Here is a 14,195-nt window from a genome sequence, read left to right as displayed (position 1 = left end):
TACAGAGGAAGGTTGGAGAGGGGAGGATGGCAGGAAGGGACAGAAGAAGAGGCTATTTTTAGAAGATTACGGGTGGGACACAGCCAGTTGAATAAGCACTTAAATGTGATTGGAAAGCATTCAACAGGAAAGTGTGATTATTGCCAGGAAACAGAGACCGTGGCGCATGTATTGCTACAGTGAGGGCAGTATCAGAGGGAAAGAGAGAGGCTGAGATCTAGTATGAGGGAGAAGGGGATACAGGAAATTAGTTTAAAGAGTATATTGAGTAGAACGTCATTAGATATAGTCTCAAATATTTTGGATTTAGTTTATCTTTGTCCCTGGCTCACACTCCAGTACAGTAGGTGGCGGTAATGCACCATAATGTTGGATGCCAACCGCCGATAAACCCCACCAACGAAGAAATAGCAACGCCATCCACCAGTGGGGGGAGACGTAATGTCAATTCTCTGCTTGGAGCAGCTCTTTCCTGTCTGTTTTTGTGTGCGTGTTGTGTGTGGAAGAACGTGTGCTGCGAAGGTCCTACAGAACCTGGTCTGTCGGTCTGCGTGTGGGAATGTGTGGTTAGTTTAGATATACAACAATATTTGCACTTATGACAAAATAAAGTATTTGTTTTTATTTAGGAATTAGCTTGCTAACGACCCAAAGCAAACAATTGAGGAAGCAGCAACAGGGCACGTTGTTTACTTTGTCGTTTTTCAAGTCCAAGATATTTAGCTAAGTTGTTCAATTTGTAGTTATTAGCAAACGCCCCTGTGTTTTGAAGATGTCTACGGGCTGTCAGAAGACCACTACTAGCAAGGCCATTCCGACCAGGCGGGTGACCATAAACGACGCCTCGCACATGCCCAACGACTACTCCACTACTCCCGGGGGAACTCTGTTCAGCACAACACCTGGAGGTAGCTAGCTATAGCTAGCCTTTATAGGACTAGTTATATGTCTGTGTTATAGCTATGTAATATGTAAAAGCATAACTGTTTATGACGTGGTTATAACTCAACGGGATATGATTCGATTGTTAGCCTGATTACCATGCGCTCGAGCTGTGCAGGTGCCCATAAGACAAATCTCGATAGGGTTATCAAACCTCTAGACAAAGGACACCTGTCTAGCAATCAAACAAATCTATTTAGCAAAAATGTTTGTGGTGCAATGTTGTAAACTGACAAAGGCTTTAGCCAGCGATATGCTCATACCTCATTGCATTGCATACAGTGGCTGTTGTTGTTTTTGTTTCAGCTGGTAAGTGCCATTATTTGCATCATCAGCTTGTTAGCTCGTTAGCTTAGCTTTTCGTGCACCACCACGGTCCACATACCTATGTTTCACTGTGGTTTCAGAGTCCAGCAATAAGACATAGCTAAGGCACTAATATTTGTGTGAACTCAACCTACTATGTGTATTGAACATTTATATTGCAGTGTACAGCCTTACCTATGCATTGTGGATCCGTGAACTGGGGTATCAGTCTACTCAGTGACACACACAGAACATAACTATGTAGAATGGTGAGTGAGCTAATGTGGCTCATTTCACAGTGGGATCAGAGTCCTGCAATAAGAACTAGCTAAGACGCTAATATTTGTGTTAACTACACAATTGTGTCACTGAGTAGGCTAATACCCCATTTCATGGATCCACAATCCATACATAAGGCTGTACAGTGCAATAGGCTGGATAGTGAGGTGATTCCTCACAGTTACAGTTCCACAATAAGAGTAATGACACTAATATTAGTGTAAACTCTTCACAATTGTATTCTATGGGTGTCACTGAGTAGACTGGTACCCCATTTCAGCCTTACAGCCTTACAATCCATATGTAAGGCTGTACATCTATAGGTAAAGCTTTGTAAATGCAGGTGTCTTGTGTTTTTTGACAGGCTTCTGTAACATTTCTTACATTCAACTTTTTCATGTTCTATTCATAGGAGGCACTTGGATCTATGCAACATTAGTCCTTTCAATATGGTGTGAAACAGCGTTGCAGTACATGAGTCCATGACTCGAGTTCCGATTTTAAAGACTTGTGACTCGACTTGGACTCGCCTTCCTATGACTTGTATTTGCACTTGGACTGGATAGGCTACTATGATAAGCAGAAAATTAGCAGCACTGGGTGCGCAGAGCAGCGATAGTTCTGTTCTCTAGCAGTAGGATGGACACAGCCTACATCACCTTGTGAGCAAGCGATGAGTGTGGGCAGGCTCTGCCTCCGATCATAGTCTACACATCCCGCAAGCGACTCACTTGCTTCCTCATAACCACCAGTCAGTCAACCTCTTACTATTTAGCTTTTCCTTGTTAAAAAAGGCAAACTGCTTTATGAAATTGAAAACACTAGTATTGAGTTTAAGAGTAAAACAGCAGTGTAGCTATGTGTCTCTCTCCCCTTTCCCCTCCCCTCTCCCCTTTCCCCTCCCCTCTCCCCTTTCCCCTCCCCTCTCGCCTTCCCCCCTGCATCCCATAGCCAGGTTCTGACAAGTCTCCCTTTACTTTTCACTGCAATAAATAACTACACAAATATCAGTCAGTGATTACAAAAGAGTAGCTGAGAGCCTGTTACAATTATTGCAAATAATAATCTGGTCAGGTGCAATAGCCAATTCATTCTAGCGACCATTCATCCCTTCAAAACATCATTACTGATTTGACATAACTATTGAACATTAAATTACCTGTGTGAGCCTGTGTATGAAGGACTTATTTGTTTTATAGGCTATTGCAGGCAATTATGACCATTTGGCAACAGGAGGAAAGTATTTGCGTTACTTCATTTCTCACATGAAAATCTTCCCTGCAGCCCCGCGCTTCTACTAAATCTGAGGCAAATCTATAGAGGCACAAATCTAGTAGCAACAGACGAGCACCAAGTCAGCGAGCCAGAAATACGAGAAAACAAAAAAACATCAGTAACCAAAATATCAAATATGTCTAATGAACCCACTAATCATCACTCAGACTTGAGCACTTGGACCAGGACTTGAGCACTGGGACTCGGACTTCAGCCATAGGGACTCGTGACTCGACTCGAGCAAAGGGGCCTTGGGACTCGTGCTTTAGTGATTCCACTACAACACTGCTAGACGCATTGCAAAGTAAAAGAACCTGACATTATCTGAAATGTTTAAGTATCTGACATTTTAAAAACATCTCCAGAAAACATACTTGTTTGCATCATGCATGGCATGCCCTTTTCAATGTAATTATAAGGACACTTTACTTTTATTTAACTAGGCAGGTCAGTTAAGAACAAATTCTTATTTACAATGATGGCCTATGGAACAGTGGGTTAACTGCCTTATTCAGGGGCAGAAGGACAGATTTTTATCTTGTCAGCTTAGGGATTCGATCTAGCAACCTTTCGGTTACTGGCCCAATGCTCTAACCACTAGGCTACCTGCCGCCCCGCTTGTTGCTTGTCTTGTCGTGATGTGTTTAAAGCATTTCCACACGAGGCCTTTCACTTCCTCCCTCTTCACATGGTCACAGCTAAGGTGTTGGTGGTGGCGTTCAACACTGATTCAGAGATGATTAACGCACTAGCAGAACTTGCCAGATCATGTTGCAGTTTCTTATCTTTCAGCAGCTGCCATTTTGAACCCTCTGTAACAAGAAACACCATTAACAAATGTGACATACAATTTGAAATGCATAATTTACGTTTATAATTTGAAATGCATTGAAAGTCATGTAAAATATGACATTAAAAGCAAGATATGATTGCTTTCCTACTCTGTCTAGGCTTAATTTCCTGAGTATATTTGTGTGTTGATATGGTGGTGAGCTGGTTAACCGCCAGGCTGTGTCCCAAATTGCACCCTATATAGTGCACTACTTTTGTAGAGGGCCTGTAGGTCAAAAGTAGTGCGCTATACAGAGAATAGGGTGCTATTTAGGATGCACGCGCCATCCAGTTTGCCTCTAATATCAATCCAATGTTAAGAGGGGTAATGCACTGAGGGATCCCACAGATGACTCCTCTGCCTTTTTGCTGAGCCTTTTCCTTTTGGGCAACTTATCATGTGGGAAATTCTGGCACAGAAAGCAGCTGGCCGATATAGCTTGCATTGAACCACTATTTTGTGAGCAGATATCAGTGACTTTACTCTGTGGGCAGATTGGCACAGAGGACAGTACAAACAGAACAGTTTTTGCACATATCTGTGTCAAGGATTCAATCAATCATGTTGATGCCATTAGTTTTATTTTGTGTTAATATAAAGGTTAATTTGTTGTAGGCTATCGGTTGAGTTTGTTGATGTAGATTATGGCTTTATCTGGGATATCTGGCATCGCTCTCGGTTTGATTAACCATCAGATTAAACTATACACATGCATAGCAAATAATTAGGGCGGTATGTTGATTTATGTACTTGGAGATTATGTTGTAAGGAAAATAACTTTACAAATGTAATTTAGTATTTACCCTGAACAAAAATATAAACGCAACATATAAAGTGTTGGTCTCATGTTCCATGAGCAGAAATAAAAAATCCCAGGAATGTTCGATATGCACAAAAAGCTTATTTCTCACAAATTTGGTGCACAAATATATTTAGAAACCTGTTGGAGAGCATTTCTCCTTTGCCATGATAATCCATCCACCTGACAGGTGTGGCATATCAAGGAGCTGATTAAACAGCATGATCATTACACAGGTGCACCTTGTGCTAGGTATAATAAAAGGCCACTCTACACGCCTGGCAGCCAACCCATGGCTGCACCCCTGCCCAGTCGTGTGAAATCCATAGATTAGGGCCTCATTCATTTATTTCAATTGACTGATTTCCTTATATGAACTGTAACTCAGTAAAATCTTAGACATTGATGCATGTTGTGTTTTATATTTTTGTTCAGTGTATGTATGTAGGGCTTTCACTTCACACAAACACCTCAGTGTTTCAGAACAACTGTTAGCTCACACGTCACAGTGAGAAAGAGGCACTGTACCTAATCTCTCATGGACAGACTACGTAAAACAAATAAGGCATCTGACCAAATTATGCAAAATTTCAGGTATGGGTTAACCAAGATTACACAACCTGCGGTGTATGTGGTTAGCTGCAGGCTTTGAACCAAATCTGACTGCAGAACAGGATGAGTACTAGTCCTATATGGTGGGATTGTGCGCCAATGTACGATCTGTTCGATCCATTAAATTTACATGAACATCTCATACCCTCCTCTCCCCTCAGGTACAAGAATCATCTACGACCGGAAGTTCCTGCTGGAGTGCCGCAGTTCCCCGCTGGCCAGGACTCCACCGTGCTCTCTCCCCAACATTCCAGGGGTCACCAGCCCACCCTCCAAACACATCAACAATGTAAAGGCCCATAACAGAGAGCCACTGAACAACAACATCACTGCACCTGCTGACAAAAGCACTGGTAAGAACATGATCCTGTCAGGCAGGCCAACTATTTACTCTTATCTCAGGCATTACAATGTGCCAAAAAAAACATCCCCGAAAACAGTCATACGAGATGTATTAGTTTTATGGAAAATATATAATGGTATTTAATAAGTGAAATAAGATCAAATGTTCAGATTTACTGGTACCTAATGGGGTTCAGGTCATTTTTAAGTTTCAATATTTACCCTTATGTTAGTATTGCCTGCCAGGCTACACATATTTAAGGTGAGTAGGAAATAAATAAATTAACACGTGTGTGTGTGTGTGTGTGTGTGTGTGTTTGTGAAGGGGACGATGCACAGTTTGAAATGGACATCTAACTGGTGGTGGAATGAGCATTCAAGAGGGATGTGAAACAACGTCACTTACTACCATGATGCTGAAGAAGAGGCCCAACCAATCCCCCACCCAGACTTGCTACAATTTTGTCACCTTCTGTGTTTACAGATGAGTCCATTAGTTGCGGTTTGTTAACTTTAAATATCAGTTGTATTGTTACTGTAAAATAACTCAAAGGTGGTTCAGGCGTGTGAATGAAGTGTTACCCTCTTGACTCACCTCTGGGGCCTTTCTCTTGTGGGGCCAGCAGCTACACTTAAAAAGACTGCTCCAGAGGAGTGGTGTGGAGGTAAAGATTCAATTTCTTTCATTCTTTAAAATTATTTTGTCACTCATATCAATCTTATCATGGGTTATCCACACTTCACTGCCTTCAAAATACTATTCATTTTTGCAGATAAAAAGATTGTCATACAAAGGAATGTAAAAACAAATATATAGAAATTTGAGACAAAAAGCAACATTTTCACATGGTTTGTAAGAAGAATCAATAAAGAAAATAAAACATATTTGGTAGTAGACTTGTTTCCTAAAAAGTAACCAGTGCACAAAGGGTGTTTGATAGAATGAGTAGGCTACGTGTATTCCAGAATCAAAGGATTGCTTCTGTCAAACCCTTGGGCACTTTTGGTTATCTGGCAAGTGTCATTAGTCTCGTGGTAAATGGGTTGACCGACTGCAATACATGTTCCTTTCGGGAAAAACACTTTGTATCTGACAGAAAACAAACTAATGACCCAAGAAATGGTTATTCCACCAGTAATATAGTAGTAATATAGCAGGGGCAGCAGGTAGCCTAGTGGTTAGAGCATTGGACTAGTAACTGAAAGGTTGCAAGATTGACTCCCCGAGCTGACAAGGTAAAAATCTGTCGTTCTGCCCCTGAACAAGCTGGTTAACCCACTGTTCCTAGGCCGTCATTGAAAATAAGAATTTGTTCTTAACTGACTTGCCTAGTTAAATAAAGGAAAAATACTAAAGAGAGAATAGTTTTTTTTTTTATAACAGATAAGTAATCATAAAACACTTAGGCCTACTGTTCTTGAGTTCACATAGGCTTCATTTTTAACTCATAATAATGAAATGTCATCCTATCTGGTCCTGAAACGTTTCATTAGACATGTACATGAAGCCATCAGCCAATTATACCTAATTGATGTTACCTTTTTTAAAATTTTCGCTCGAAATCAAAACGCGCTGGTTGAACTTGCTGTTCACATCCATCAAAGGCTAACAGCGCCGCAGCTACAAATCCACTGGCACGCTCCCGTTCATCTGTGAAGGAAAGCTGTACATTTCCAGCATCTGTAGTGTGGCAGGACTGACGTAAGTGGAATTCTTCAGGAAGTTCCCTCCTGCAACTGATAACATTCCAGAACCAGCAGCCTGAAAAGCGGTAATCATTACACACCATGATGTCCTTCCTCTCATCAAAGAGCTACACTGTCTGTCTGTACTCTGCACATAAGCAGAGGCATATGATGCATATTGGCTCTAAATGAAATAACTTGAATTGTGATTATTAAAAAAAAAAAATTGGTTCCAGTCTTTTTTTAAACATACATGATATGCTTTAGATGCTTTTATTTATTTATTTTTTATTTTTTAAAGTATTTTATTCCATTTATTCCATCCATTTCAACCAAATCCTGTACCTTAGAGAGTAACATACATAAGCGTACTGTGATATCACCTGGCTGTGAGTTGCTGTCCAACTAGTTATGTAGCATTAAAGCAGGTATCAGGTCCAGTCAGATCAGAGCAGAGCAGACATTGCCTAAATTGTCAAGTCTAGCACTTCATTCTTCCCATCCACTGTAGGGTTGACAGTTTCCCTACTTGCCAAGCAGGAACCAAGGTTTGTTCCTCCCTCAGAATTCAATAACACACAACATCATATGCACACTGTCACACTCAATCTTTTCTCTGTAAATCTGCACCAATAAAAATAAGGCTGCTATCCATCCGCCATTGTAAAACAACATTTAGGTTACATCAACGTCAATGTAATTAATGGACACAAATTGGCTCTAATCCCGATGTAGAATCAATATTAGCCCACCCATTAACCCACTCGAATCCAGGCTGCATCACATCCGGCTGTGATTGGGAGTCCCGTAGGGCGGCACACAATTGGCCCAGCGTCGTCTGGGTTTGGCCGGGGTAGGCCGTCATTTAAAATAAGAATTTGTTCTTAACTGACTTGCCTAGTTAAATAAAAATTAAATAAATAAATAAAACTAGACTGAACAATGAGCTGACCACCAGGATGCCGTGGGTGTGGTGGGCAACAGAAGAGGGTTATTCATGAGGGTTTTAGTCGGTGTGAGAATCTGTGACACCTGGCTCCTTGCCACTGTCATGAAGCTGCTTCGCTAACGGGAAACCCACTGGGCCTTTTCCCCACTGGGCCCTAGTGTATGAACAAACACTGTCAAGGGTCCAACCCCAGGCCCTATAATGACTCCTGCCACAGTAGGACCCAATGAACAACATGACAGACTTCTGTACCCCAACAGATCAGCCGGTTTAAATGGCTATACTATTTGTCAGCATGGCTTGTCACAGAGGCAAGAGTGATTATTAATCTGTATTAGTTCATCTTTAGTTAATAAGGCATTGATGATAGCCTTGAATTCAGCTTTGACCTCTTGACTGTCTGTGATCACACTGCTTTTAGTTTAGGCTGTATTTGCTTATATAACATGAACAGCTTAGTTTTGTAATTCAACCTGCCTCTGAGTAGTTGGTACACAGGTTAAAATGGTGTGTGAGGGCAGTGTGTCATTCCTTTTGCTAAGAGAGAGACTAAGGATAGGTGTAATTTCAGGGCAGGGAAATGTGAAGGTGTTGATGGACCTTTTGCACTTTACCCCTCCTGCACACAGCTTCACTAACTCCTCTGCTCTTGTTAGGGGGTCTGTATGCCCCTGTTCCTGTCAGTCTTGATTACTGGCACCCCCCCCCCCCCCCCCCCCAAAAAAGCTTTTTTCTTTCATCCAATCACCACCCCTATCTTGACCCCTCCATTCCTACCTGTTGCTCTTTTCATTTTCTCCCTTTACCCGCTGCTTTGAACGCAAACAACTAGGAAGTTGCTCGCCTTGGCCTTTTTATGCTAGGGGCACTGACGACTTCCCATAATCTGAGCAGTAACACTATAAAATAGATGTGGATTTGAGGTCAGGGTGGTAAAGCTGTTCACAAGTGACTGGTTCGAAAAGCCATAAACACACTTGTTTTGTTCAGTTCGTCATGACTGCTTCAGAACAGATTAGGATTGATCAGGGCTGTGCTAGCCTCATGTAGACTATTGGTTTTGAGTCAATTACATCAAGAAGCCAGTCAAAAGTTCAGGCGAAGATGACGCTGTAATGTCCTAGAGTTCGCTCATTTATTTAGAGGATTAAATCAATAAATGTCACTTCGATGAACGGAATAAAATGCTTTAATATATTTTTTCATTGTATGTACAAAAATATATATTGTAATAAAGGATTAATAAATGAGTGAAAATACAAAATAATCATAACTTTTAAGGCACCATTTTGGCAGCATATTTCTTTCACTTCTTGAAAATTACAAAACACTGACAAACACAATATAAAACGTAACACACAAAACACACAAAATGGGTAGTCTTTCTTCTTGAAATATTCAAATAAATAACAGTACATCTTTATCATGCTGGTTCAAACCATGGACAAATCTTCTAATATGGAATGCTGTGGTTCCAGTTGAGATCATGACATAGGCCTAGATAGAATAAGGTATAGTAAGGACCATAGCAAATGAATTGATCTTCCTTGTGATAACGACCACAAACAACTTAAGGTAGATGGACACCAAACCTTCAAGAGTCATTCCATGGCGCACAATATATTCCAAGTGAAGCCTTTTAAATAAGTGTTTTCACAATAGTCTTTGTGGTTGCGGGCCCGATGTGGCTTGGGTATCAGTGACAGCCACACTCCTCCACGATCATGTCCTCGTGATGCCGCAACACCACGTCTTCGTCCCCGTAGTACAGCATGGACAGCGGGCTGAGGCGCGTGGGCACGCAGGACGGACAACCCACGCGATCCGGATGGTACAGTCTCAACAGGCTCTGAAAAACACAAAAAGAAAATAAGCTTTACGAAAAGCTGCACTGAACATAAATGCATATTAGGAACTTAAACCAAATATAAAAAGTGTTGTTTTATTTTTAGATCTTACTTGCATGTATGCGTGGTTGGTGGGACTGAAGGATTCATCCACCGGAGTTGGGCACTCGCCCTCGCAGCGGAAGGCGTTGTAGCGCTTTGGATACACAATCCACTCGTTCCAGCCGATCTGGTCGAAATCTACCCACATGTCAATCTTCCGACAGAGTGGGCGTTGGACGGCTTCAGCCGCTGACCCAGTAGCATTAGCTGCAATTCCGCCGGCCATCCGCACTCTCTCCATTCGGTTTCTCTTGTGGCGTCGCCCTTGAGCTTCACGGCTGACTTGGTCCAAAATTGCGTATTTGGAGTGCTCCACAGTACGGATGAGAGTGGGTGCGCTCTCGCCATCTCGGGGCAGGTTGTGCTTGGAGAAGACAACCATCATAACCCGTTCGTCTGTCGGATGGTGAACCTTCCTTTTCCTGTGCGTAAGATGCCCGATGTAGGCCATGTCAATTTCCTCACCGTCGTCCGGTGCACCACTCTCGTGTTCTTTCTCTATCACAAGGACTCTTGCTTCTTGGCTTTGCGTCACTGTGTCTCCCTGGTGCAGCCAATATTTGAGCAGAGCTGTCACATTGAACACGTTCCATTGAGACCTGGTGTCACTGGGCGATGCGCCAAAGCTGCCCAAGAGAAGGCGCTCCTCGCTGCACAGTTCAGTGTCAGACTCGCAGTCCTGCTTTCGTGAGTGATAAATGTCCAATGTGACGTGCTTGGAGGCGGAGAACGCTGGTAGTCTGATCCGAAGCTCTGACAGCTGGACGTCGTCACTCGCAGAGATGGAGGACATGTCGAAAGTGATGGTCCATTTCTCACCCACTTGATGGCATCCTGGAAAAAACGAACAAAAGTCAGCAAACCAGTTGTATGCAGTCAGTGCGCAATCAACAAGACAAACTTTACGCAGACTTCACCATAAACTAGCCAAACTATTCAACAAAATGTCAAACCGCTGGAGGGAGAGGGAAGACAGGACAGAGGATGATGTGTATTCAACCGCCTTTGTACAGACGTCTGTAGGGCTAATACACACACCCGCTCACATAAAACAGAAAAACCCTTTAAAGCCGAATAAGCATTGTGACACTTCTGCGTTGTAAAGGAGGATCTGATAAACACAGATAAGACTGCCTGCAACTAAAGTGCCTGGCAGTGATGGAGAGGACAAGCCTGAAGAGATCTGTGGACTGGTTCGGACGCTTGCTTGAACTACAGGTCAAACTACATCATCATATAAGACTACAATACACGCGCCAGTCTATTGGTCCAAAAAGTAGCAAGTTAAAGACATAATAGGCACGGTAAATGCATAAAATAATGTTGGAAAGCCAATTGAAAATGGCAAATAAATTTAACAAAATAAGGATCCTCTGGGAATGTTCCCAATGGTGTTTAAGTTTTCATATGCCTAACACAATTAATTGAAATCAATACTTTACGTACCTTTTGCGATCAGACTGAGGACTGAATCAGAATCGTGTGAAGAGGGGCTGTTATCTGCTGCGGTCTTGATGGAGCGGTACAGCTGCATCATGTAGAGAGGGTACCTATGGGGATGGTACGAATTCAGATATCCTAAACTGGACTCGGGTGAGCTCTTGTAATGCCGGGAATGGTGCAACAGTTTCTCCGAACTGCCAAGCCTGAAAAAGCAGACGAGGAGCGCGCAAAATACGAGCCGTGCCAAGCCTACCATTTTGACTGAAGCGGTGTATCCACTATAGCGTTAAGTCACCTTGAAAGTAAAGACAGTAGGAAGATGGCAACAACTGGCCTCCTTCCTCTAGGTTCTCTTGGTTTGAAATGATGCCGTGAGCAGACAGAGATCCAGACAGGGAATTTATAGTGGACAGCTGCCCTTTGATGACACCAGCCATCACAAACATCTCAACAACCCTCTGATCCCCAGTACACATCGGAGGACAACAAGACAGCATTTAGCCAAGGTCATTGTCTTTCGAAACTGTGAAGACATTTACAGGTAGGACTATAATCCTTTTCTCATTTATTAAGATCCCAACTGTTAGAACCCCTTTATCAAACATTCAAAAACAGTGATATTACTTAAACATATATTTTTTAATAGGCCAGACAAGACAAGCACATTTTGAGATCAGATGAGGTTCTCTAATAGACAAACATATTTTTTGAATTAACCAATTAGGTATACCATTGCTTGTTTTAAATATTAATTACTATTTTTGTGAATACTTCACCAACGTTTCCTGCATCATCCTGGCCGCCTTTTTTTTAAATAAACAAAAATAAATAGAATAATGTCATCAACAACTCGCATGACCACATTTTCTTGACTATAGTAATAGTCATTTATTGTCGGGTTTCTACCTATCAATATGAAATCCAACCCATTGAAGTGCTTCAATTAGATAGTATACAAAAATACCAAAGCCCTTTTATTGGAGATACTTTCCAAAGAGTCCGATCCATTGATCGTGGGACCGATATCCACGTTTCAAAAGCAATATTTTGGATTTTGGTCGGCTGTGAAACTGAACCAATTTCAACTGCGTTAAATAAAAACAATGGTATATGAAGCTTACAAGTGAAATTAACCTCTTAAATGTAAAGTCCCCATATTTTGGTACCCTATTTGATTAAAAAAAAATTCAATTCAGTCTATAGGCCATGTCATCCAACTTGACAGAGCTTGAGAGAATATGGTGACAAGCTTGTAGTGTCACACCCAAGAAGACTCAATACTTTAATCGTAACCTCATCAATCTACACACAATACCTCATAATGATAAAGCAAAACGTTTTTTTTAAATGTTTGCTAATTTATTACATAAAAAAATGGAAATATCACATTTACATAAGTATTCAGACCCTTTACGTAGTACTTTGTTGAAGCACCTTTGGCAGCGATTAAAGTATTGAGTCTTCTTGGGTGTGACACTACAAGCTTGTCACCTTTATTTGGGGAGTTTCTCCCATTCTTCTCTGCATATTCTCTCAAGCTCTGTCAGGTTGGATGGGGAGCGTTGCTGCTCAGCTATTTTCAGGTCTCTCCAGAGATGTTCAAGTCCAGGCTCTAGCTGAATCACTCAAGGACATTCAGAGACTTGTCCCGAAGCTACTCCTGCGCTGTCTTGGCTGTGTGCTTAGGGTCGTTGTCCTGTCGGAAGGTGAACCTTCGCCCCATTCTGAGGTCCTGAGCACTCTGGAGCAGGTTTTCATCACGGATCTCTCTGTACTTTGCTCTGTTCATATTTGCCACGATCCTGACTAGTCTCCCAGTCCCAGGGGCTGAAAAATATCCCCACAGTATGATGCTGCCACCACCATGCTTCACGGTAGAGATGGTGCCAGGTTTTAATCCAGATATGATGATTGGCATTCAGGCCAAAGAGTTCAATCTTGGTTTCATCAGACCAGAGAATCTTGTTTCCCATGGTCTCAGAGTCTTTAGGTGCCTTTTGGCAAACTCCAAGCGGGCTGTCATGTGCCTTTTACTTAGGAGTGGCTTCCGTCGGGCCACTCTACCATAAAGGCCTGATTGGTGGAGTGCTGCAGAGATGGTTGTCCTTCTGGAAGATTCTCCCATCTCCACAAAGGAACTCTAGAGCTCTGTCAGAGTGACCATTAGGTTCTTTGTCACCTCCCTCACCAAAGCCCCTCCCCGACTGCGCAGTTTGGCTGGGTGGCCAGCTCTAGGATGAGTCTTGGTGGTTCCAAACATCTTCCATTTAAGAATGATAGAGGCCACTATGTTCTTGGGGACATACAATGCTGCAGACATTTTTTGGTACCCTTCCCCAGATCTGTGCCTTGACACAGTCCTGTCTCGGAGGTCTATGGACTGTTCCTTTGACCACATGGCTTGGTTTTTGCTCTGACATGCACTGTCAACTGTGGAACCTTATATAGACAGGTGTGCCTTTCCAAATCATGGCCAATCAATTGAATTTGAAAACCAAAAACATGAATGGCTAGCATACGATCATAGATACAATTTGGCTACATAGGCCTACAAACATTTACAATAGCAAAAATCACAAGAATGGCTTCAGATCAAAGGCTGTCACTCGCTTACCTTGAAAAACAGTTTGCCCTACAGCCTTCTGTCGAATCAAAAGAACTTTCCAAAAATAAACCAGATTTCGAAAGAAATATGGCTGAGATGCAAAGAAAATTCAAGGAGAGGGGGTACAAAAATGGTTAGATTAATATTGCCATTGAGAAAATTCAAAACAAACCCCG

The 14,195-nt window shown here is 42.1% G+C and overlaps 2 protein-coding genes across 3 annotated transcripts; one reads left to right on the top strand and one right to left on the bottom strand.

Moving 5' to 3' along the window:
• The first annotated feature begins 389 nt into the window (after positions 1–389).
• Positions 390–6,272, top strand: eif4ebp1 (eukaryotic translation initiation factor 4E binding protein 1). 2 transcript variants are annotated; one of them, XM_014171267.3, is made up of 4 exons: positions 390–566; positions 773–908; positions 5,207–5,398; positions 5,713–6,272. In XM_014171267.3, the coding sequence occupies exons 2-4, from the start codon at positions 773–775 to the stop codon at positions 5,742–5,744; spliced, it is 360 nt and encodes a 119-aa protein (XP_014026742.1). In that variant the 5' UTR covers positions 390–566; the 3' UTR covers positions 5,745–6,272. The 2 variants fall into 2 exon arrangements, with proteins under 2 accessions (XP_014026742.1, XP_014026743.1); XM_014171268.3 differs by having other exon boundaries at positions 454–908.
• Positions 6,273–9,195: 2,923 nt separating this feature from the next.
• LOC106585251 (nodal homolog) lies at positions 9,196–10,819 on the bottom strand. Its single transcript, XM_045706616.2, has 2 exons — positions 9,982–10,819; positions 9,196–9,871 (listed from the first exon to the last, which is right to left on the bottom strand). Exons 1-2 carry the CDS (start codon positions 10,762–10,764, stop codon positions 9,719–9,721), a joined length of 936 nt encoding a protein of 311 aa, XP_045562572.2. The 5' UTR covers positions 10,765–10,819; the 3' UTR covers positions 9,196–9,718.
• Between the last annotated feature and the right edge of the window lie 3,376 nt (positions 10,820–14,195).

Source organism: Salmo salar, chromosome 24 (assembly GCF_965601325.2).
Source record: "Salmo salar chromosome 24, fSalSal1, whole genome shotgun sequence".
Taxonomy (NCBI): Eukaryota; Metazoa; Chordata; class Actinopteri; order Salmoniformes; family Salmonidae; genus Salmo; species Salmo salar.
Note: the sequence above shows the minus strand (reverse complement) of the source record. Positions and strands in the feature narration are given on the sequence as shown.

What these genes read in the sequence shown, in the direction of transcription:
- eif4ebp1 (XM_014171267.3), top strand. Translation starts at nt 773, where the DNA reads ATGTCTACGGGCTGTCAGAAGACCACTACTAGCAAGGCCATTCCGACC. An exon ending in GTTCAGCACAACACCTGGAG is followed by an intron (nt 909 to 5,206) that starts GTAGCTAGCTAT and finishes CTCTCCCCTCAG; the next exon opens with GTACAAGAATCATCTACGAC. An exon ending in ACCTGCTGACAAAAGCACTG is followed by an intron (nt 5,399 to 5,712) that starts GTAAGAACATGA and finishes GTGTTTGTGAAG; the next exon opens with GGGACGATGCACAGTTTGAA.
- LOC106585251 (XM_045706616.2), bottom strand. Translation starts at nt 10,764, where the DNA reads ATGTCCTCCATCTCTGCGAGTGACGACGTCCAGCTGTCAGAGCTTCGG. An exon ending in CCAACCACGCATACATGCAA is followed by an intron (nt 9,872 to 9,981) that starts GTAAGATCTAAA and finishes TGTGTTTTTCAG; the next exon opens with AGCCTGTTGAGACTGTACCA.